The sequence below is a fragment of the Saccopteryx leptura genome, chromosome 6 (assembly GCF_036850995.1).
Source record: "Saccopteryx leptura isolate mSacLep1 chromosome 6, mSacLep1_pri_phased_curated, whole genome shotgun sequence".
NCBI lineage: Eukaryota > Metazoa > Chordata > Mammalia > Chiroptera > Emballonuridae > Saccopteryx > Saccopteryx leptura.
The window spans coordinates 91,887,118-91,909,183 of NC_089508.1; the positions used below are offsets into that span (position 1 = coordinate 91,887,118).

Consider the following 22,066-nt stretch of genomic DNA (forward strand, 5'->3'; position numbering starts at 1 on the left):
CTTTCTGGCGGTTGTCATTTCAGCAAAACGCATCCATTTAGAAAGGTCATCACTTCATTAGCCAGACAAATGAGAACAACATATTGACCAGAAATAAGGAAGAGAGAGCCCAGATCTCAGCCTCTGAGAGCCTGGCATTTCCAGTTCTTTAATCACAGCATGCCAGTGAACGTATGCTCTCTCGGAGAAGGTGGATCAACGGTGCCTGAGGACCTGGTGTCACCAAGCGAGGGCTGGAGGTGGAAATGAGATGCAGATTGGGATGTTGTATGGATGGGGAAATAGTAGAGAAGGGAGGAGGAGACAAGAGAGCTCACCAATGCTTTTAAACCCTGCCGCATGTCAAAAACTGTAATGACACCAAGGTGGAGAAGTACACACTACCAGCAAGGTTCATTCATATCATCCCCGAGAGAACCTGGCCTGACTGTGGCTCCACCCACAGATCCCATCCCATAGCTAGCTGAGGAGCTTTTGAAGTGGCATCAAGAAGGACTTGGAGTCTAAGATCTCTAAGCGTCACCTGTCAGTTATTGCAAAGGGTTGGGTGGCTGTGTGGCAGTCTTCTGCCGACAAATTGACGTTTGGGCAGGGGACAAGCTTATCAGTCATTCCAAGTAAGTTTCCCCGTGACTTTGCCTGTGAAATGTGGGGGGCCTAATAGCCACATGCATGGGGTTCCCGTGGCTGTTCAGGTAGCATGTGGTTGAGGGCATGAAGCTGAGGGATCAAGATATTATAACTTTGATGAGAAAAGGAAGTCAAAGAATGGCAAATGTAAGTTTAATCCTTAAAAGGTAGCATAGAGAGCTCGTGACTTGAAAGTAGCAATTTGAAAAACAAGTCACCAACCTGTGCTCCCCACACACACACACATTCTCACTGCATATGGGGGACAAGGAGAAGGGTGGAATGGGAGCCTACCGGGGCTGTTAAGGAAATAAGGCAGGTTGGACAGAAGCAAGGTGATCAGAGCCTGATACTGGGTTAATCTGGAGAAAATGGATTATTCCAGATATTTCACAAAGAAATAAAGTCCCTCCCAGAGTGAAAAGAAGTAATAAAGACCTAATTAAAATGCACTTCAGAATCATATGATCATCAGGAGAGAAATTAAATCTTAAAAGAAAAGAATTTTTTTAATGCCCAGGAATAAAACAAATGTACCCCCACCTTTAATTAGACAGCGAGCAGCACAAGAGGTAGGTTAGCCCTCCCTTTAATCCCCTCTCAGGAGACTGTCCCTTCGGCCACTCAGAGTCTCAGCTGCTGTAAGCCCTCGAGTTTCTTTCCGTGAATGCCCTTGCTCCTGCGCCGGCACAGAAAAGACAGTCCATCTGCCTGTCTATCGGTCGGGTGGGGCCCAGGTGTAAGCGTGGCTCTCTCTTCTGCCTGGTTTTTGTTGAGCTTCCTATCACAGTGTAACACGGGTATCCAGAAGTTCTATTTTGGGAGAGGAACAACTTTGACAGTCATTCCAAGTAAGTCAAAGAAAATTTTCCATCACCATTGTGTTAAGCAAACCCTTTAAACTCCAGAAAGAATCATCAAAAGTTTGCTACTCTGTTTCTCTGCTTCTAAGTATAAATTTATCTGGAATATAGCAAAGAGGCCCTCCTACCCAGCCTTAGAATGATTGACACCATGACAGGTTTTTATTTCCCAGCCTGAAAATCCCTGGGAGGAGGAGGACAAAATGTCCACGTGGCTGTCCCCTAGCTCACCCTTCACATCTGCACTGACCAGAGATATTTGACCCTTTGTGGCAAAGATCACCAGAGCAGACAATGGAGGGACAACTGAGAGAAAATGGGCCAGAAAGAGAGAAAAGGGAGAGGAGGGACTTCAGGGAAAAATAAAATGTGGGATGGTGTAAAAGGATGAGAAATACCACAGGGGACTCCAGACTCGTGCCTGTGTTTAGACCCGAGAGAATTCTAACAACACCTGGAGAGAGAAAGAGGATTTTTGTTCTCTCTGAAGAAGAATTTGGCAGAAATATCAAAACAGATCTCACCTGTCAAGCCTCTCCTAATTATAGTCTTTTATCTCCATTTCTCTCAGTTGTTCCACAGGAAATGACATGACGGGGGTCACTGGTGGCTTTGATATTGTAGAGGCATTGTGAGGAGGGGGCCACAGCAAACAAGGGGTAGGGGACCTGGGGGTAGAGTTTGGAGAATGTGGAGCAATGGTTTTTGCAATGACTTAGAACACTGTGTGTCTAACTATGGAAACCAAAAATTAACCTTCGAGACTGGAACCAGACTTACCGTTGTGCCCAGTAAGTACTTCATCCTTGATCGGGAAATCAGTTCTTTAATTTGCAGGTTGCCTGTACAAAATTCTGGGCATCATACTAGAGCATGCAGGCTTAGAAAGGAGAGTTTCCATCTGTCCTTTCTCATAGCTAGTAGAGATGGGGGTTAGCCAAATATCTGAGTTTTTCCGGGCAAACTCCAATCTTTAATGTTGAGTTCAAAACTAGAAAATATGACTCACAATCCTGTTTTCGCTGCTGCCATTATGTGCTAATGTGACATGTGCAGAGAATTCAGACAGAATGACTGCATCTTGATTTATATCATGTATGATGAGTTTAACTTTGAATACTGCAAGCGTTTGGAAGAAATGGTAGAAACATAGGCTTTCAAGGAGACAAGCAAGCCAGAAGATCCAGGGAGGCAGGCAGGCAGAATGCCAGGCAGTATAATTTTACCAAAACTAGTCCATGTGTGTCTCTCTTTGCAGAAGGCAAAGGTATTTGAAAAGGTGCTAAGAGCCGATGTTCTGGGTGAGGCTGGCTTACTTAATGGGAAGCTAATCACTGATCCCAAGGGAAAGGTTTAAACTTGGAAAACTGGAGGTGGAGAGGGGAGGTATTTAGTGGAGTTTATCAGTGCAGCAGCACATCTGCATTTAGTAAATTACAGTTTGGACAAGGCACAGAATTAACTGTAAAAAATAACTGTCTGAGACTAGATAGGCAGATAGATGATAGTAGATAGATAGATAGATAGATAGATAGATAGATAGATAGATAGATAGATAGATAGATAGAATATATACACACAAAATAATGTGAAAAACATGGGCAAATAAATTTCTTGCGCCTGAAATTAAAAGCTGTGGAAAATTTGAATATATTCACTTTGTAACCAAAGACAACCTCCCAAAATGGAAAGAAAAGCATACTGAAAGAGCAAGGACTGGAGGGATGGAAGCTGTCCAGGTCTGGGTTTCCCAGCTGTCTAACCACTGTCTTACCTAGAGGAATTGTTCCCCCCCCCTTTTTTTTTTTCTTTTTTCCACATTAGAAATTAAAGGCATGATTATTGAGGCTTTAGATGGCTCAGTCTCTTATAGTGAAAATTATGTGATAAAGCACCTCCCAGCTAGGCTGGATAAAGTCCTCTTAGACATCAAAGTCTTTTTCTCCTCTCTCTGGATAAAATAGGAAAATGGTACTCTTCTCACTCTGAGTCAGGGACAGGGAGCTCAGAGTGTGCGGAGTTACAAAGCAAGATGGTAGCAAACCTGAGCTGTGGGATCTAGGGACCCAGTGATGTCAGTCTGCTGCCAGCCACAGATGCCATAGTAGCCGAAAGTGTGTAGGAAACTGTCCCAGGTGAAAACAGAATACAGGGAAAATGCCAGTCTCCTCTGTGCCACTAACAACAACTCAGTGTAAGAATGCTTTACCCAGAGGGGCTCTAAACCAACTCAGAGCCCCAAACACTTGAAAAGATGTGGAAACCAGCTAAAATTAGTTTATTTCTAAGCAGCATTTTCAGAAATTTTTAGTGGTGGGTAGTTGCTATGGGTTTTGAAATTGGAGGACATCACAGCAGAATAGAATTGTTTGGACCAGGGTCAGGGTATGATTAGGATTAATGAGATAAAAGAAAATTCCAGCTAAAGGGCTAGAAAAGTCCTGAAAGATAAGATACGCTAAACCTTTGGTGTATTCCTTTGAGAGAAAAGTTGTAGCATTTATCCCAGTACAAGAAACAAAGAGCAAACACACAAGCCAAATTCCACCGACCTTTTCACATTTAGAAGTTTCTGCACTTATTACAATGTCCTTGGCTTCTTGGCCACATACCAGCAGGCCCTTACTACAAAGTGGAACAGTCTTCTGTTTCCAGGGCCCAGCCACTCGCCCCCACTCTACCCCCCACATGCCCACAACCACATGCTCTGTTTTTGTAGAGGAGTTTGATGCTGTGTGGATTATGGAAACAAGCTGATCTTCGGCTCAGGAACCATATTGAGAGTCCAACCTTGTGAGTATAAAACACATTCTGGCCCACCCTAATCGCAGCTCAAGCTGCATTATATATTTTAAAAACTCTGTCTGGTTTAGAAGTATTTGATTCTAAAGAAAGGAAAAGTAAATGTCAGGTGCAACACAAGCAGTTTACTAGTGTGATTCACTTATGAATTTCCATGTATTGCCTTTGAAAGCGTCATCACACTAACTATTGTGACCCACAGCTTTATTTTTGTGTGTGTGTGGCTTTAAAAAATTTTTGTAAATATTGTCGTCTCTGTGGACCACACCACTTGCTGTTTGGGTGTCTCAACTCATAAAATGGAAATCTTAGTCTGTACTCTTGAGCTTAGAGATTGTGACTTAAAAAGGTTGTGACTTAGAAGTGTAAGAGAAGATCCACGCTGCCTGGCTTGGGGCACTTCTGGATCAGTGTCAGGAGAAAGCCAGAGCAAAGAGGTTGGGGAGGTGACACTCGTGACAGGTGTCTGCCCAGTTTCTGTAAAGCTGCTGACAGCAGTGGGAACAGTGGCGGTGGAAACAAGCTGACTTTTGGGACCGGGACGCGTTTAGCAGTGAGACCCAGTAAGTCTGAAAGGAAAGTGGGGTCTCTATGTGTTTTCTTATTATGGCTTTCACTCTGAGGTTTGACTTGTCCTGTTTTGGATTCCAGATATACAAACCATAGCATCTTTCATGTCCCTTTAAATATTTGTGACTAAGAGCCTGTCTTACCATCTTCCCTACATGAGGGAGCAGAGTTTTGTGGCCATAGCACTGTCCTGAAGAAGTCAATAGTGATGCAGTTGGAAGCTGTGTGGTGGCACTCCCACTGCTCATCTCTGGGCCCCTGGCCTTGGTTGTGTGTGTTTTGAGTTTTTATGACACGATGAGAGAAGGACAGAAATGACCGGCAGCCCCAGTCAGGGCTGTGAGCTCTCCCAGGTACTCCTGGCTTTAAGAGTCCCGAGAGGTTCTGAGAGGTTTAGGGCCTGGGGCTCTGACAGACAGATTAATGTAAAGGGTTGACCCAGGGTGTGAATGCAGGAGGTACTTTCCGGCTCACCTTTGGGAGAGGGACTCAGCTCACCATCCAGCCCTGTAAGTGCTTCTGCTGGGGAAGTAGAGATTTAAATGTCCCCCCATGGGGGCATTTCTCAACCCTGCTGATGAATTCTGGTACCACTCTGGTCGCCAGCACCATCCCAAGCACATAGTAGGTTTTGAGACATGCAGGGAAAGAGATAGTACAGTCTGTGTTTCAGAGAACTCCTGGGGGCTTTTGTGACTGTATTTGACTATAAAACTGTTATTAGGAATTCTGGACTCCATCAAAGTATTTCCTTAGGACTGGGACACAGACATGTGGAGCCACTCGTTAGCAGCACCTTTGCAATGGCAATGACTTTCATAGGAATAGTGGAAATGGCGAAGTAGACAGAGCTTTGATTGTTTCTCCTTTTCTGTCTTCATGCCCACTTCTCTGCCTGACTTAGAAACCTGAAATTATAACCGTTATTAATCATTTGATTTCTGAGCCCCATCACTCACCAAGATTGACAAGAGAGATTCGTTAATGTTAATATAAGACCCAGAAAGGGAAAGGACAAAGAACTTAATTCTAATGTCTGCAGAGTTGAACTTGAAAACTCCTTGGCCTTAATTAGCTAGCCAGCACTTCATGTTCAATGAAAGTCAAAGACGGTCACCAACAGGTAGTGTTAGCCAAGCAAGTATCTGGCCAGAGCCCTGCTGCCCTTGTAGAGGTTAATACTGTAGTGTTTGGGCAATTGAAATGGATCCCTGAAGACTCACCCAAGCTGCCCATCTGAGAAGAGGTCATGGGGAGAGAGCTTTGAGTAAGGGAGTGCAGGGGGGAGACCAGATGGAAATTCAAGTAACAGGTTTCTGTTAGGGAGCATCTCACTGTGTAACCACTGGCGGTGCCAGGAACCTCGTCTTTGGAACAGGAACAAGACTTCAGGTCACCCTTGGTAGGTAATACGAACCATGATGTAGCTTAATTGTGTCCCTTTAAAACAGGGTATATTACAAAGTGGTTATACTGACTGGATGTAGTCCTTCCTTCCTTACAGTGGGAGGTGGTCTCACTGAGGACACCTCGGTGCCTTCAATCAGAATGTGTGTTATTTGTATTTATATCACTGAGGCTTCCTTTCCACCTGTGCAAACATACTTCTCTCTGCTTCTTCAGCTTCTTCAGTCGTCATTACACTGTGTGTTTCCTTTGGAACAGCAGGTTTGGGAATTAATTTGTCATCAGAACTTTGTCACTCTGGGCAGCAGAATGAAAACTGCCCTCAAATAGAGAAGAAATAGCCCTGCTTATTCTGATAGCTTTGCAGGGGTGATATGTTTAAACGGAAAGAACTGGACTACAGTTACCTAATGTTATAGAGTGCTTCTCAGGAAACTTGCTTAACATTCTTCTCACTCAACATCTGAGAGGAGTCATTTAGTTAGACCCTTGGTGGATTAAAAGTAAAACCTTGACCCTCTGAAAACATAATCAAATAGCAACCCCCTCCCCCAAAGCACTGCCATGTTTCATTATTTACCAATTACAAAATGACTGCATGATAATTAACATGAAATTATACAGCTGAGTAGTTCAAGTGTTTTGAACCCATGATTAAGATGCAAATTATAGAAGTTCTAGAGCATACCACCAGTCAGAACCTCATACGTAGAGGTCCTTGAAGACAAATGGTGTGTTTGGGCATGATTTGTTTTGTGGTATAAATTTATTCTCAGTTCAGGAACCAGTTTGAAAGTTGATTATATGTCTCACAGTGCCCTTTCAGGGTCTAGATTAGCTGTGCTTAGTGTGCTTAAATATGCCGACTTTTGCATCCTAAAAGCATGACAAAATGACACCATTTCTGTAGAAGAAGGAGAATGAGACTTGCGTTTTGTGGCATTAGTCAGTGCCTCTCCCCCTCGTCTCTGCCACGCTAGAAGCCTGACCGCAAGGTGTCCCATGGAGGTTTTTGTTAGAGGACGTACTGCTGTGGTAATAGTAACAATGACCTACGCTTTGGAACTGGGACAAGACTGACAGTAAAACTGAGTAAGTGAGAGGAGTAGGTGAATTTCCAAAGGTGGCCTGAGGGGAGTGGCAGTGCTGTTCTGCGTGGTTTTAGTGGTCAAGACACTGCCAGTCCCGAGAAAATCGGTGCACCTCGTTTCTTTGTGCCTGAGCTCCTGATGTCCGTTAGTTGATGGATTCTGGCAATCCTAAGAATTAAGTCATAACAGAGTAGAAATTTTTACTGGCTTCTTCATTGGCTCTGGATAGACAGACATTCTAATGATAATATGCAAAACTCATATTATGTAATAAGACAGAGCTGAAAGAATTAACTGTTCTTTCAGTTAGAACCCCTCCTCTTCAAGAGCAGTGCAAACAGTGATTTTGTATTCTTGGTCTGTTTTTGTTGTTGTTGTTGTTTTTAAGAACTATGGCTCTGAAATGGCATGGTTTCTGGTCCCCTAATGTTGACTACCTGTGCTAGGTGGCATGTCCCTGCCTGACTTCACAGTTGTCTTGTGTGTCTCAGGCATGAGCAGGCCATAAAAACCAGTGTTCTGAGAGCAAAACTGGTGGTTTAAGATCAATCTCAGAAATATCTGCACCGCTGGCTGTTATTTTTCAGAGAAATGTCCTAACTCTGGCAAGGAGCTAGAAGCTGAGACTGCAAGGTGGTGAGACACCCACTAGGGGGAAGGTGATCTCACTTGCTCAGTCTCTCCTTCAGGCCTTCCCACCCACTGATTATTGTAAGGCTCCATATGACTGTGTGAATTATGAAAACAATCTAGGAAAACTCACCTTTGGAAAAGGCACCAAACTCTCAGTTAAACCAAGTAAGTGTTTGGGTATCAAAGACTAACCCAGTGAGTGCAACTAAAGTACAACCCAGAGTGAATGAGAAGAAATTTATCAACCGCTTTCTCAGTGGTATCTTTCTGCCCTTCACCTGTCACCCCAAAAAATTGCTCCCTGTCATGTCCCTGGCTGTCCTTAGCTCAGACAGGCACTTCCCTCTGCTGGACACAGGGAAACTCAATGTGTGACATGGTCCCCTCCCCAGGATGGCACTTCTCAAGAGTGATTGCCCACCTCACTATGGTGAATGGGTGACCTTCTCAGCAATGGCCTTTTGGAAGAGGGCCATGGATAACCTCCATCTGTGTGACTGCTGTGTGATTGGTTTTTAGACATTAGATTTAACAGAGGTTTAATAGTGGCTACTGCAAAGGGTTTTTGTTTAGGGAAAATGCACTGTGAATCTCAAACACCGGGTATGCACTCAGCTTTGGCAAGGGCACCTCACTTTTGGTCACACCCGGTGAGTTCTTGTGGTTAACAAATTATTCTTTCTGGAAAGAAATCCAATGGGACCTGTTGAAACACTGAATTTAATTGATTTGCTTAGCATGCAGTTGTTAACTATGTTGGATGTGTGAGCAAGATATGAATATGTTTCCCTGGAGGCTGGATTTGGTTATCAGGTCTATGGGCAGTTTGATAAATTGCATTAATACTGCAATCAGTGTTTCTCGGAGGTCCACAAAGCACGTTGAGGCTTTGGGAAAAAGACAGAGATAAGAGGAAGAAAAGCTTTGTGATAGAGACAGAAACAAACCAATGAAAAGGGGTGCTATCGAAGCAGCAGTCTGTAGCCAAGGAAACATGTCTTTAACAGATAAGTGAGGTCCACTTGAGTGTATGCCCATGTCATCTTGTAGAACTAAAAAAACCCAGCAAGTGGACTGCAGGCTTGGGTGAGGGGAGGGCAGCAGGAGCTACAAACTGCTCATGACTTTCCTCTTCTGGGAGAATAGCAGTGCAATAAAACTTTCTCTAGAGAGGGGACAGCCCTTAATGTGTCCTATCAGTGGACAGCCCCATTCTTTACCCCAGGGACAAAGTAGTTCCTCCCCCCAAAGCAGGACTTCACTTCTTCACTGAACGCTTCTTCCCGAGTCGACCCCATGGGAGGAACAGAGAATGCCAGTGCCTTGGAAGGCTCCCCACCTCCACTGAATTATCTGTGATGAAGCAGAATGTGCTACCAAAATTGTAAAGCTGTCAGGGAGAGGGTAATAAAGATGAATTATAGAAGGCAATTCTTAAAATTTACAGGCTATCTCCACAGTTGCAGAGTTCAGTGGATTTTTGTTTTTGTTTTTGTTTTTCCTGTTAGAATTACAGAAACTCGGGTGCCTTACATGCAGGCACACTATTTGCAGAAATGTCTGCCATCTCACATTTCAGTTTTATTTAACCAACAATCCTCTGTGCCAAACCTGGTGTAACAATCAGGCAATGGACTGACATGTTAGCAGAGAGTCTACAATTAAATGTGTGGCCCAGCCTGAAGTGGCTCACACTTTAGTCCGACCCAGTGCCCATTGCTCACCTCCCTCTTTGATTCTGCCCTCTTGCTGTAGCATCTATGATGGCTTGATCTTTTGAAGGCAGGTTTCATTTTTGTTAATAACCAAAAACCTTCCAGAGCCATGACTTATAAATAAAGGAGAGACTCAAAGTAATTATTGGTACTATTTTGGTTCCAAAATGAGATCTGACTATGAAATAATGTCCTTGGTGCATTTGTGTGGCTCATAAAGTGACTCTCATAAAAAGTTCTAAAGGGGGTGCTTTGAAGAGTCAATAATCATTTATATGTTTGTTAAACAGTCTCTTTACTTAAACATATTCAAGATAAACATAGCATGAGATTGAGGAAGTTTGGCAAACTCAGACCTAATTAAAGCAGTGAAGACTTTCTATAAGAACTGAGATATTATCTCTAATAAATTCCTTTTAGAAAAACATGAGGTTAAGACCTCCTAGCAGGAAAAGTGCATATGATGTCCTACTAACTGACAGCAATCCCAAGAAATGGTAACCTTATGTTGGTTTATGTAGAGCCACATAACACTGTGGCTACCTCAGGAGGCTACAAATACACCTTTGGAGCAGGAACCAGGCTGCAGGTTTTAACAAGTGAGTATTACAGTCAAGACAGACTTTATTTTAAAAATTGTTGATATTTGAGGGACAAGCGAAGGTAAAATAAGAAAAAAAGTCATTAGAACCTAGGGAAGGAAAAGTGACTGCTATCTGAAGTGGCAATTCTGGGTCCCTGTAGTCTGGACAAGAGGGGTAAAGGAGAGCTCTGTGGATGGACTTACCACCGATTTCATAAGAATTTAATTATCATTAGAAAAATATTTATCAGCTAAGGACCTTGAGAGACTATTCTAAACATAAGAATTCAGTATTACCTATTACTTTAAAACTGTATTATCATTCCACATTTTTCACTCACTCTCCTGCCCCTCTTTTTGCCTCTCTCCCTGTCCAGTTTCACCTGAGCATTCATATTTTAGGAAACCACAATGTCCACTTGTTAGCTTGCCACTTAAGTCTCTCTAAAATCTGGACCCTTTCTACTCCATACATTTATTTTCAACTATTTCTTTTCACAAATGCTCTGCTTCAGACCAACTGGGTGTATACCTCTCCTGAAGGCTCACCCATGCCCACACCTGTACCTCATCTCCGTAAATGAGACAGCGTGAACGCCCTACTGAAAACAGACTTGTGTATGTGAAACAAATTGTTCCTTAGCCAGAAGACCGAGAACAGGTGCCAGACTTAATTTTATAGGCAGAATTTGAGAAATTATACTTCTTTTTAAAAATTAATAAGGTTTGGCTAAGAGGCAAATAGCAAAGCAGGAAGGAAGGAGATGCTTCTGTGATGGGCATGGAAAGGAATTGTCTGCCCGTGGGAAGATGATCTCTAAAAGAGGAAGAGCACTGACCAAACCCAAGTAGGACATTTATGAGCCGCCACATTGCCTGCATGGTCCTTGTTTTCCCTCTGGAGTGGTCCATTCATAATTGCTGGTAGTTAAGCCCCTGGTCCTCCAGGCAGCTGGGGGGTTGGGGTGGAGGGAGAAACCAGGTTGTACACTCAGTGGTGCCCAGGGGGTTTCCTCTTCAGATTTTCCTTTGACTTGCCTCAAAGTTGAGAGAGTCTCCAAAGGATCCCCTAGACAGGATAGGAAAAGCTACCAATAAAATAATGATTTCAGGTTAGTCCTTCAGTTGCATTATCTCCCAGAAAATGGATAGTGAGAATAGAAAAGTCTCTACTAGGACAAAGATAGAAAGTGGTGAAAGTCTTTTTCCTGGTGACTAAGTAGGGGGTGAAAGTGTGGATTTGGAGTCAGGAACTAATTCCAGGGTTGACCAGTGTCTGCAACTACTTCTAGTTCTGTGAAATAAGACAAGGCAAGAATCCTCTTAGATGTTCCAGAAGCTGGACCTTGGTCAGCAGTGGCAGGCTTTGGCACCCTCAGTGAGTGAACGAACATTCTGACCCCGCTTGCCTGGTGGGCAGTGGCAGCTGTCCTCGTCTCTCCTTCTGTGATGACAGTACCTCTGGCTGTTTGGCTTTGGTGCCATGGACATGAGCTATTTCTACTTTGTCCAAAAAAGGTACAAAATCTTCAGAATCCCTGGAGAATTATATCTAAAACACCAGAGGATATGCTAGGATTTGGGCAGCCAGTATTCTGGGCTTGTGCAGGAAACATCCTTCTTTAGAATATTCAGAAAGAATATTACTTGTCCAATGTAGAAACAGTCCTGAAATTCAAGCTGGTGCTAAAATTCTGTGCCAGGCTATTACTGTGACAATTATTTAATATTCTCTGTGCTCACTGTATTGCACCTTTCAGAAGATCTTTAGGGAAAAGTTAGTTCAGTTTCTAGAAGGTTTTTGCTGAGCTGAAGATCACTGTGTGAATAATAATGCAGGCAACAAGCTCACATTTGGAGGAGGAACAAGGTTAATGGTCAAACCTAGTGAGTATCTCTGCTGAATACATAATGAATGTTCTAATTTCTAAAGGCAGCCGTAGCACTGCGATTCACTTGGGGGGCTCTTTTTGTTAATTCTGATCATTAATCCTAATGATTATGCAGTGTTTATACATGCCATATGTACATGTGGAAATGGGCACATATGTAATTGGCACAGGAACAAATGAATAAGAGAAAAACAGATTCTTTGGTCTTTTTTGTCCTAACCATTTGGGTCAGAAAGTCTAATTGTGTTGAACGTGAGAAGTGGAAGAATTCAGGGGCTTTGTAGGGATTGAGACACTCTTTGTTGGCCTGGTCAGGGGGCCAGCTCGGTCTGGAGGTGGAGGGAAATATTTAACCTCAGAAGAGCATTTCCATCCCAACTGTGCTGTGAATTGAATGCGATGCCTCTTTGGCCAGGGTCCCAGCTGGAGAAGCACGCCTCTGGGTTTGGGGATTGAAAGGGATTTCCTGGTACACATTGGCCTGGTCGGTTTCCGTAAAGCTTTCTATGACTGTGTAGTACTGGCAGCGACCGTAAGCTGATTTGGGGACTGGGGACAAGCGTGGCAGTAAAACCAAGTGAGTCTTTAAATTAATTTTCAAACCTGTCTATGCATTTTGAAACATCCCAGAAACTGTCTCCTTTTTAAGCCCCAATATTTAAAATGCACAGTTGTGGGTAGCGTTTTTCTCCTGTCCACTCAAGCTGAGCCCTTGTTTATCTTCAATCAAAATAACTAGGTGGAGGGGTCCATCGTGCATGCTAGGAAGGCAGTTGAAGTATGAAGCTGTTTTCTCACAGAGTAAACAGGAGGATCCATTCCAGAAAACACCATCAGGGAGCACTGAAGTTAAAGAAGGTGAAAATATGCATCAGTCCTGTTGATTCCTTTATACACATGTGCCAGCCTCACCACACACCCCTGGTAAATGCTGGTTTCCCCACGCCTCAGCCAAAGATAAGTCAAGTATGGCTGGGAACTCCCAGGTCTTAGGTGCATCCCAATGACCTCCCTAGAGAACATCTCCCAGCACAGATTATCCAGATGGCTCCAATGTGCCATATAATTCCTGCATCTCTGAGCCCTCGTTGGCTTATAGCCTGATGGTGGATTTGCTAGAAGTAACAGGAAAGGAATGGGTTTCATCTTAATTCTGGCCTCCCCTAAGAAGTTCTTCTCTTCAGAAGCATCTTAGAGACCACCTACCCTATTCAAAATTGTGCTCTGCACAACCAGACTGTGTTCCCAGCAGTGTTTGCTGTGGCTTTAGGGAAGAAGAGCTCCCGGGGCAGCCTGGGAGCTGCAGGCTTGGCGAAGCTCGGGGGAGGAAGTGGAGCTGTGCACTGAGGCTAGGGGCTTCGGGAAAGGCATCTTTGAGAGAGGCACTAATGACTTTCTAAATGAGCTTCCATGTGTTAATCAGATAAGACTCTCCAGGGAGAAGGTCACCCTTACCTTTGCAGCTCTAAATGTAAAACACGCGTTGCAAGAAAAAATGAGAAATGTCAATTGCAGTGCCAAGATGATGAAAGTGGGTATAAATATTAAACCAGTTTTAATGTGAACTTTATGAAATGTAAGCCTTTCAGGAGAACCATCTCAGGGTACATTTCCTAGGGTCAATGAACTAACTATTTTGTCAATGTTACTGGTATACACAGCTTAAAGGAGAACACAAAATAGAAAAAAAGAAGCCTAGTAAAAGGTATAGCAAAATGGCTAAGAACATGAATTTTGGTATCTAACTGGCTTGGCAAATCCTAACTCTACTTACTAGATGTGTAATATGAAGCAAGTTACCTAATCACTTCATGCCTCATTTTTCTCATCTGTAGAATGGAGATAATAATAGTACCTAGCTCACTGATCTCTTATGAAATGAAATGAAAAGAACCTGTACCTTTAAAGGGCTTTGTATAGTGGCCTGCACATAGTAAGCCTTCAATAAATAATAGTTATTATTAGTAGATCAAGGCGCTGGAGAGAAGGGTGGTATGATCTCCTTTTGAAGTTTTTGTAAAGTGCAGCATTAGAGTGTAACTCTGGATACACGGGAAAACTCATCTTTGGGCAGGGGACAAAGTTACAAGTAAAACCAGGTAGGTTTGAATGCTCCTGAATAAGCCACAATTGCCATCTTGTTCTTTTTTGGTAAATCTCTGCCTTTTCAACTTCTAACCAAAGACTGTAATTTTTTAAGTTTTATTTTCCTTTTTAAAAAATAGTAGGATGTGTCTTTTCTAACTCATTTGGCTTCAGCTAGTGGCATAAAGAGGGTCAAGGCGAGGTGGGTTGGGTCTGGAAGTTCTCAGAGAAGAGTAAAAGAATATCAGTTTGGCTGACTTGGAAAAAATAAAAACTTCAAATGTGAGAGGTTCACAAAAAATAAAGGTGATTTTACATAACAGAATATAGAGTAGACACCACCATTGGAAGTCTTTAAGAACTTTCTTTTAAGCATGTAAATGGCAAGTTTTTGTTTGGGGGTGGAAATAGGAAGGACAGAACAGGGACTGGTAATAATTTGGAATTTGGGGCTAAATATTATGGAAGACAACATCTTCTAGAAGATGATTTTTAAAAGGATATCACCAAGTAAAAATCAAAATGTGTATAGCATACCCCGTTGAGCTTTACAGAGGAAGAAAGTTTAGCAGAGCGAAGTGTTTTTGTACTGGTCAGAAACACTGTGCAAACTTCTGGTGCAAGCAAGCTTGTCTTTGGGACTGGAACAAGACTCACCGTTATTTCCCGTAAGTCCTTTGCCACTTCAGAAAAAGCTCTTAATCTATAAGAGCCAGCTCTCACATCCCAGACACCTAATAAGAATTTTTAAATGAGCTTCCATCTGTTAACCTGATAAGACTCTCCAGAGAGAAGGTCATCCTTACCTTGCTGGCTCTAAACATACGACCAGTTGCAGTAAAAAAAAATGGGAAATGTCAATTGCAGTGCCAAAAGGAAGAGAGTGGGTATAAATACTGGACTAGTTTTAATGTTAAGTTTATAAAATGTAACTCTTTCAGAAGAACCATATCAGGCACATTTATTAGTTTGTGTCTACACAGCACAATTGTCCAGTTAATTTGATTAATGTCAGGAGCTGATCCAGATATCTAGGCATTTCCTTGAAAAACCTTGTTTGTGCTCTAAATTGCCTGAATTGACTGCCACAGTACCTAAATGATAGCCAGATCTGTTTTACTTTGTGCTGTATAGACTCAGCCTAATAAAAACAAATGCTGTTGTGTTTTTCCCAGTCTGTCTCCTCCACATTCAGAAAGATTTCCTCCTATTCAATGTCTCTTCACACCAAGAAAAAATACCCAGCGAGCCATTTGACTTATAGCTGCTGCTATTTTGCATTTATATGACTGCTTTCCTTGGGAGAGATTAAGACACTTCATACAATTTATTAGCTCAACAGATTGACAGCCTAATTAGAAAGAGAGAAACAGATTCTGAGTATCTTTTAGTGGCTGCTGTTCCTGCCCCCCCCCCCCCCGAACATTTGATCAGATGACTCTGCCAGGCAGAATTATGACAGGGAGGTGGTCTCCGTGTGTGGTGTGGGCCTTCTCAGCTGCATGTGAGAAGCTGGCACAGGAGATAAAGCAGTCCTAATTAGGTCAGGGCAACCGACAGAGCCAGGAACATTTCTTCCCCTAGAACTCATGTGTTCTCACAAAGGAGAGCATGGTGAGCTTTAATATTAGCTGTGTATTTGTCTACTTGCCTTAATTTTTTCTCAGACCCTTCCACTCCTGGTCTATCCTTCCATCTCTACCTTTTCCATCGAACTCCTTTCTCTCTCCTTGCATTCCTGATGACCATGCCCACCCCAGGGCCAACCCCACCACATGCCACCACATGCCTCTTTAGCCTGTCAAGCTTCTTAGTTCCTTGAGTGATCCCCAAATGGCTCAGGCACTTGAGGGAATCTTTTCTTTGGGGTGGGGGGGGGCAGCAGAGCCCCTATGGAGGTGGCAGTGGCCACCATGGGCTACCTAATGTCTATGTGGAGGCCGGAACTGGACCCTGGATCAGGAAGACCCTCTGGAGGAGGGTCTGCTACAGGAAAAGGAATGCCATGGCTTTCATACATATGTCTGAATCCTCTCCTACCTGGGAAACTGTAGCTTCCACCTGGGGATCAAGTCATGGTACCATGAAGAGGTAGCAAGGTTTTTGTAGCAGAGTTAACCATTGTGCACAGACAGGCACTGGGGGTGCACTGCATTTCGGGGCCGGCACTCAAATGATTGTCACACCAAGTAAGTGTGTACTTTCTCATTTCAGTGGGCTGGTATGTCTGTAAATCCTACAGAGTTCCTTCCCACCTCCCACCTCCCCTATTCCCAGCTAGACACTAGTGGGGTATAGTTTCTGGATATAACTACACTGCCAGTTTGACCATTAAGATGATCAAATTCATTTTTTAAAATAACTTTGGCTGATTTCATTTAATGCTGCCAACAGCAAAAGGAAATTAGTATGTCGTGGGGCCCTAATCTATCCTCACTGGCTGCTGAGAGAGCAGTCATTTCTTCTCATCCCCCGGCAGTCAGACCGCAGAATACAGCTGACCTTTCCAAGGCCCATCTCCTCTGGCAGATTAAGTGGTTGTATTCACTAGCTTCCTTGTGGAAAAACATATGAGACAGATATATCCTCCTTCAGTTTTTACTAAAAAAGCTTTTTGTTAGTTATTTTGACAAGAGACTTCAGCTAACATACTCCCTCCTATTCATGTTCATAGTATCTGGGCTTGAACAATCACATTTCCCACACTATTCAAAGTGCATTTCTGTGTTGTAACCCACTGCTCCACCACCTTGATCTCCACACATTCTCTAATAAGGTAAACAACGTCACACACCATCAAGCACATTTCCCAGACAGACAAGCCAAAGCACAGACAAGTTAAATAATTGAAATCAAACCCCTCCCCCAAAAAATCAGAACAAGGATTAGAGCTTGAGATTTCCTGTATTCTTTCTGGTGAATTCTCTTGAATTATCATCTTTGTGAATTCAAAATATAATTGGCACAGGCCATGGGCATTTGCAGGGAATGAAATTTAACAAAAACTGACTGTTTCATTGCGTCGATGTTTTCATTGTATCCTCCAATCTGTTTTGGTGGTGGTGGTGGTGGTTTGGTGCCAGGAACGGGGAAGACCAGAGGGGTAGACAGGAGGCAAAGCGTCCCGCTGGGCTCAGGGGTTTTTGTAGGTCTCAGAATCACTGTGTTCTCCAACACTGACAAACTCATCTTTGGGGCTGGAACCAGATTACAAGTCTTTCCAAGTAAGTACTAGAAACCAAGGAGCGATTCTGAAGAGGTGTTTTCTATAAGCAGCCACTCGCTTTGTGCGGTCACACGGTACTGCAGGCCACCCTCCCCACCTCTGCGCTCAGTGGGGCCGTCCACGCCTCTGGCTGCCTGGGTCCAAGATCCTCAGGATGTTAATTTTCAGATAGAACTGTCTACAAACCAAATTGTTTTAATCAATAAGTGAATGCCATGGTTCTGACTAGAATCTTAAAAGCAGTGAAAATAAGACACTAGAGAATTAGATGTATTATGACTCCAGACAGATTATCTGTTTCTCCCTTTTGCATTTTTATTTAAAAATATCAGGAAAGGTGAAGCAAATTCAACTTCTACAGGTTGAATACTGTTTATGAGTTATGCTTGCTTTATATGCAGAGAGACCTAAATTTTTAGTCATTTGATTTTGTCATCTGTGTCTGGAATCCATAATGGGCAAGGGAATCAAATGTAATTAAATGAACAAATAATCTTCAATAGTCAATATTCCTATATTGTTTCATGTGCTTTGCTCTGGACTTTATATCTGAGATTTATCTCTAATAGGCTCCCCAGAAGGACAGTGAAGGTTTTTGTTAAGGTTTTTGTGTCTGTGTGGATAGCAACTATCAGCTGATCTGGGGCTCTGGGACCAAGCTAATTATAAAGCCAGGTAAGTCTCAGCAATATGACTATAAGAGAGAGGAGACACAGGTTGAATAATACATGAAGCATAGCATGCAAATTATATTTTTAAGAACAATCCAGCCTCCTGGAGACAATGTACTTGACCCAAATGGAGTTTTCACTCCCAGTGAGAGACAATGTCAGCCACCAACTCTCTTGTTTGGTCTGTTGCTTCCAGAATGAATAATGTTTAACTAGACCTCTAAGAGAGCAGAGCTGGGATGTTAAGGAGTATCTTAATTCCTTCTGATACAGTTGGAACTCTTTTCCAAGGATAGAACCAGCCTCGTTCTGTTGGAAGAACAAAGTCAGAGAAAAGAGAAAGGTCTACAGCCAAAGACCAGTGTGGGGAAAAGAGCCTGCTGCTTTCCCCACACCCTGCCTCTGGCTGCTGTTCTGTGTGGGAGCAGGTGCCTGCAAAGCTCTTAGTCACTTGCTGGTGAATCACCCAAAGTTCTGGGCCTTAGCACAAACTCTACAAAGACATAACTTAAAAGACAATGAATGTCAGGGCATATCAGGGGAATATGGAGGCTGACGGGATACCTGGTAAGTTGGCCTTTGCTATGGTGGGACTGGGTCCCATCCTCCCCGCACCCTGCCATGCCCTTTCTTGAGGGTTATTGTAAGGCTCTGAGGGGCTGTGGGAATTATGGGAGTGCTGCAAACAAGCTCATCTTTGGGACTGGCACTCTGCTTTCTGTCCAACCAAGTACGTGAGTAGTGGGATTCTGTGTCTGTGACAAGTGGAAAGGAACAGCCACTCTGGGGAAAGGGTTAGTTCCCCACAGTCACCCCTTATCTGCCACAATACAGCCAGATGTCAAAACTCCTTATTCTCTTGGATGCCCCTCACAGTCAGAGAAGAGGAAATGGTGCTAATATCAAGATAAATCCCAGAAAGAAAAACTACTGTGGGAAACTGTTTTCATCTAAATGCTAGGGCTTAGCTCTGTATTTTCAGGCCATTTCTCAGCGCTAGTCCTCCCTTTACCTGTATATATGTGATTCCTGCTAACTTGTTTGTATAACTAGATGTCAGCTGGACCAAGCACCTTCGTCTATAGTCCATATCTTCTTTTTCGTCCCGAAGGGACTCTAGAACTATACTTGGGGAAATTGCTGAGAAAGCAAACAAAACAGACCCAACAGTGGGGGACAGGGTTGGGGGAGAAAAGCAAAGACCGAACTTAGGGTAAGTCAGCTCAGTATTAAAACTGTGACCCATATAAGAGCTTTCCTTGTTACGTACACCCATTTTCCCTTCATTTTCCCTAAAATAATTTGTTCTAGACATCCCAGGTTGAGAGGAGAGAAATAAAATCAGTTCTGAACTTTTTCTCTTCGAATCTGAAGAATCAATAAGTCACAGTCATGTGAGGATAAATGCAAGTCTCCCTCTCTTTCCACACTTACAAGTCTATCACTTATGCTCTACTTTTAACCAAGACTTGGTATCATCACTGTGTTGGATGCTCACCCCCCCCCCTCCTCTCTCTCTCTGCAATACCAAATATGTGCTAAACCCCAGTCAATGCTCAGCTTTGTGATAAAGCAGCTCTTGTGTGTTCATAGCCTGGCCTTTAAGGTACAACCTTTCTTATAACTGAAAATGTTCACTTCCTGCATTTATTTCAGACTGGACTTTAGGGTTGTGGCGGATAGTATGTTATAACTCCTCACCCATGTCTGTCTTTCATCCTACAAGTTCATAGTGGAACTTCTTTGGGGAAACTCAAGACTGTCTGCCTTTTATTATTCTTCCCTGGAAAAATCTTTTCTTAGGCTGCCACATTGGATCTGTTACACAGTGAGAAAGCTTTGAAATGCTTGACCAATGAGTAAGGGACAGGGCCGTGGAGTATGGGTTTAGGGGAGCCTGGATGTGAGTTCAGATGGCCTGCAGCTGGGATACCTCCCTGTGGGTATAGAAATGCAGCAGCCCTTTAGACCGAATATCTAAGACTGAGTTCACACATACGAGAGCAAGAGTTGTTAACAAGTTATTTGATTCAGCTTTGGCAGATTTAAGCCTAGAAATGCAAAAGGGTTTTAAAAGCTCATGTGTTTGGTCTTTTTAAATAAAAATGACTTGCTTTATGTAGCAGAACAATTTTTTTTTCCCAATCATAAAAGGCCATTTCCTAGAGACACAAAAATTTAAAAATCAAGGAGAGCCCAAGAGCCCCCTCACCATGGTGCCTTGTGTTTGGTGGGGCTTTACTAGGGGTTTCAGTAAAGGCAGGAAATGCTGTGGGAATAATAATAACAGAATCTTCTTTGGAACTGGAACCCAGCTGGTGGTAAGGCCCAGTAAGTGACCACGTTCTATTTATATTTAACCCAACAAATAAATCTTGTGAAGTTAGTGGAAATTTAATTTAATGTGTAGACAATTTTAGCTTTTGAAAAATGATCTTTGCAAATGCATGAAACATTTGTGATTGTCAAGAATAGAGGAATAATGACAAATAATGCAATATGAGACCATACCAAATTGCCTTTAATATGGTAGCTCATTTCCCCTTCTTCCAAAGAGATACAGGGGCCATGAGTTATTTACAGCCTCAATATCTCTTTAACTATGTTCTGCGATGATTTGTGTGTTTACTGTGATGTTGCCCATACATCTTGTCTTTTATTCTATTAAAAAATAATAATTTATATCATTTTAAACACCACTAATATGTAGAAGTTACTTTCTTTGTCTCTCATGCCTGCATATGTATTTATTCTTAAAAAACACTAATAGGAAACCCAAACACTGTCTCATTTTGACAGATGTCCACATCTAGTCCCATTCATGTCAAATTTCACTAAAAACAATGTTACTTAATATTTGAATACAATAGGGTGAAAAAGAAAAAACAATTCAGGGATCAATCAATGATCCCAGATGACTTTATAAACACCTGAAAAGAAATTCAGAGTGAAATAAAATGGCAGGCATAATGACAAGATTTTTATTTAATGATCTGTTCCTCCATGAGTAGTAGAAATTGTTTAAACATATCTCACAGGGAAAGAGGAAAGTAAGAAATCCAGGACCTCAGCATTCCTGGGGGTGTACCTGGGCTGTCAGTTCCTCCACGGTGCCATTTTGTGTACAACAGATCCCGTCAAAATATCAGTCAAGAAAAATAATATTAAGAGGTAGATGTCAAGTTGACTGAATGGGTTATTAAACACTATAACAGGTTATTACTGAGACTATGGAATGACCAATTCGAGGAGGTTTAAAGTAAGACACCTATTTTTTAATGGTTTAGCTGTGGGAAATGTCCAAAGCCAAGGAAACGAGCTACCTGACTCCATAAGTTTGTTTTAGATCTAGTAAGCGTGACCAACCTATGTTAATCTCTTTGAGTGATTGCAATAAAGAGCATCTGAGATGGAGCGTAGGTAGACAGTGGGGAGGAGACAGTATGGTGTGGTTTTTTATGAATCAAACAAGGACCCATCAGGAGTAGTGGTAATGGCATCTGGTTTTCAGCACTTGGTGGTGAGTGACCATATTCCTGGACTGTGAAAAGAGAATATACCTGTATCCCAAAAGACTGGAATCTCTCTGGGCCAGAATGAATGATTCTCACTTCCCCTAGCTAGGGCAGGGCTATAATGAGTGCAGCAAACCTGCACTTGGCCCAAGATGAGGTATCTTCAGAGTTTATTGATATGGCCACTCTAGAACAGAGCTGAGGGAGAGGTGAAGGCTCTGTACTGCAGTTCTGTATCAGGTGGACATTCAGCTGTCTATCTGATGTGGTCCCTTTCTACCCCTATCTTTTTGGGGGCTCTGAACTGTGGATTTCTAGTGTAGCTGACTGCTCAGTCTTTTTTTTTTTTTGCCTGGAGTATCAGAATTGTGTGTGATATCACA

General features: G+C 42.7%; 1 gene segment (V, D, J or C); it reads left to right on the forward strand.

Moving 5' to 3' along the window:
* The window catches only part of LOC136407917 (T-cell receptor alpha chain constant-like), a 499,087-nt gene that overhangs the window by 437,595 nt on the left and 39,426 nt on the right, over positions 1-22,066 (forward strand). The window contains 1 exon segment of the C gene segment in view: positions 18,123-18,172. Coding sequence covers positions 18,123-18,172 — 50 coding nt within the window.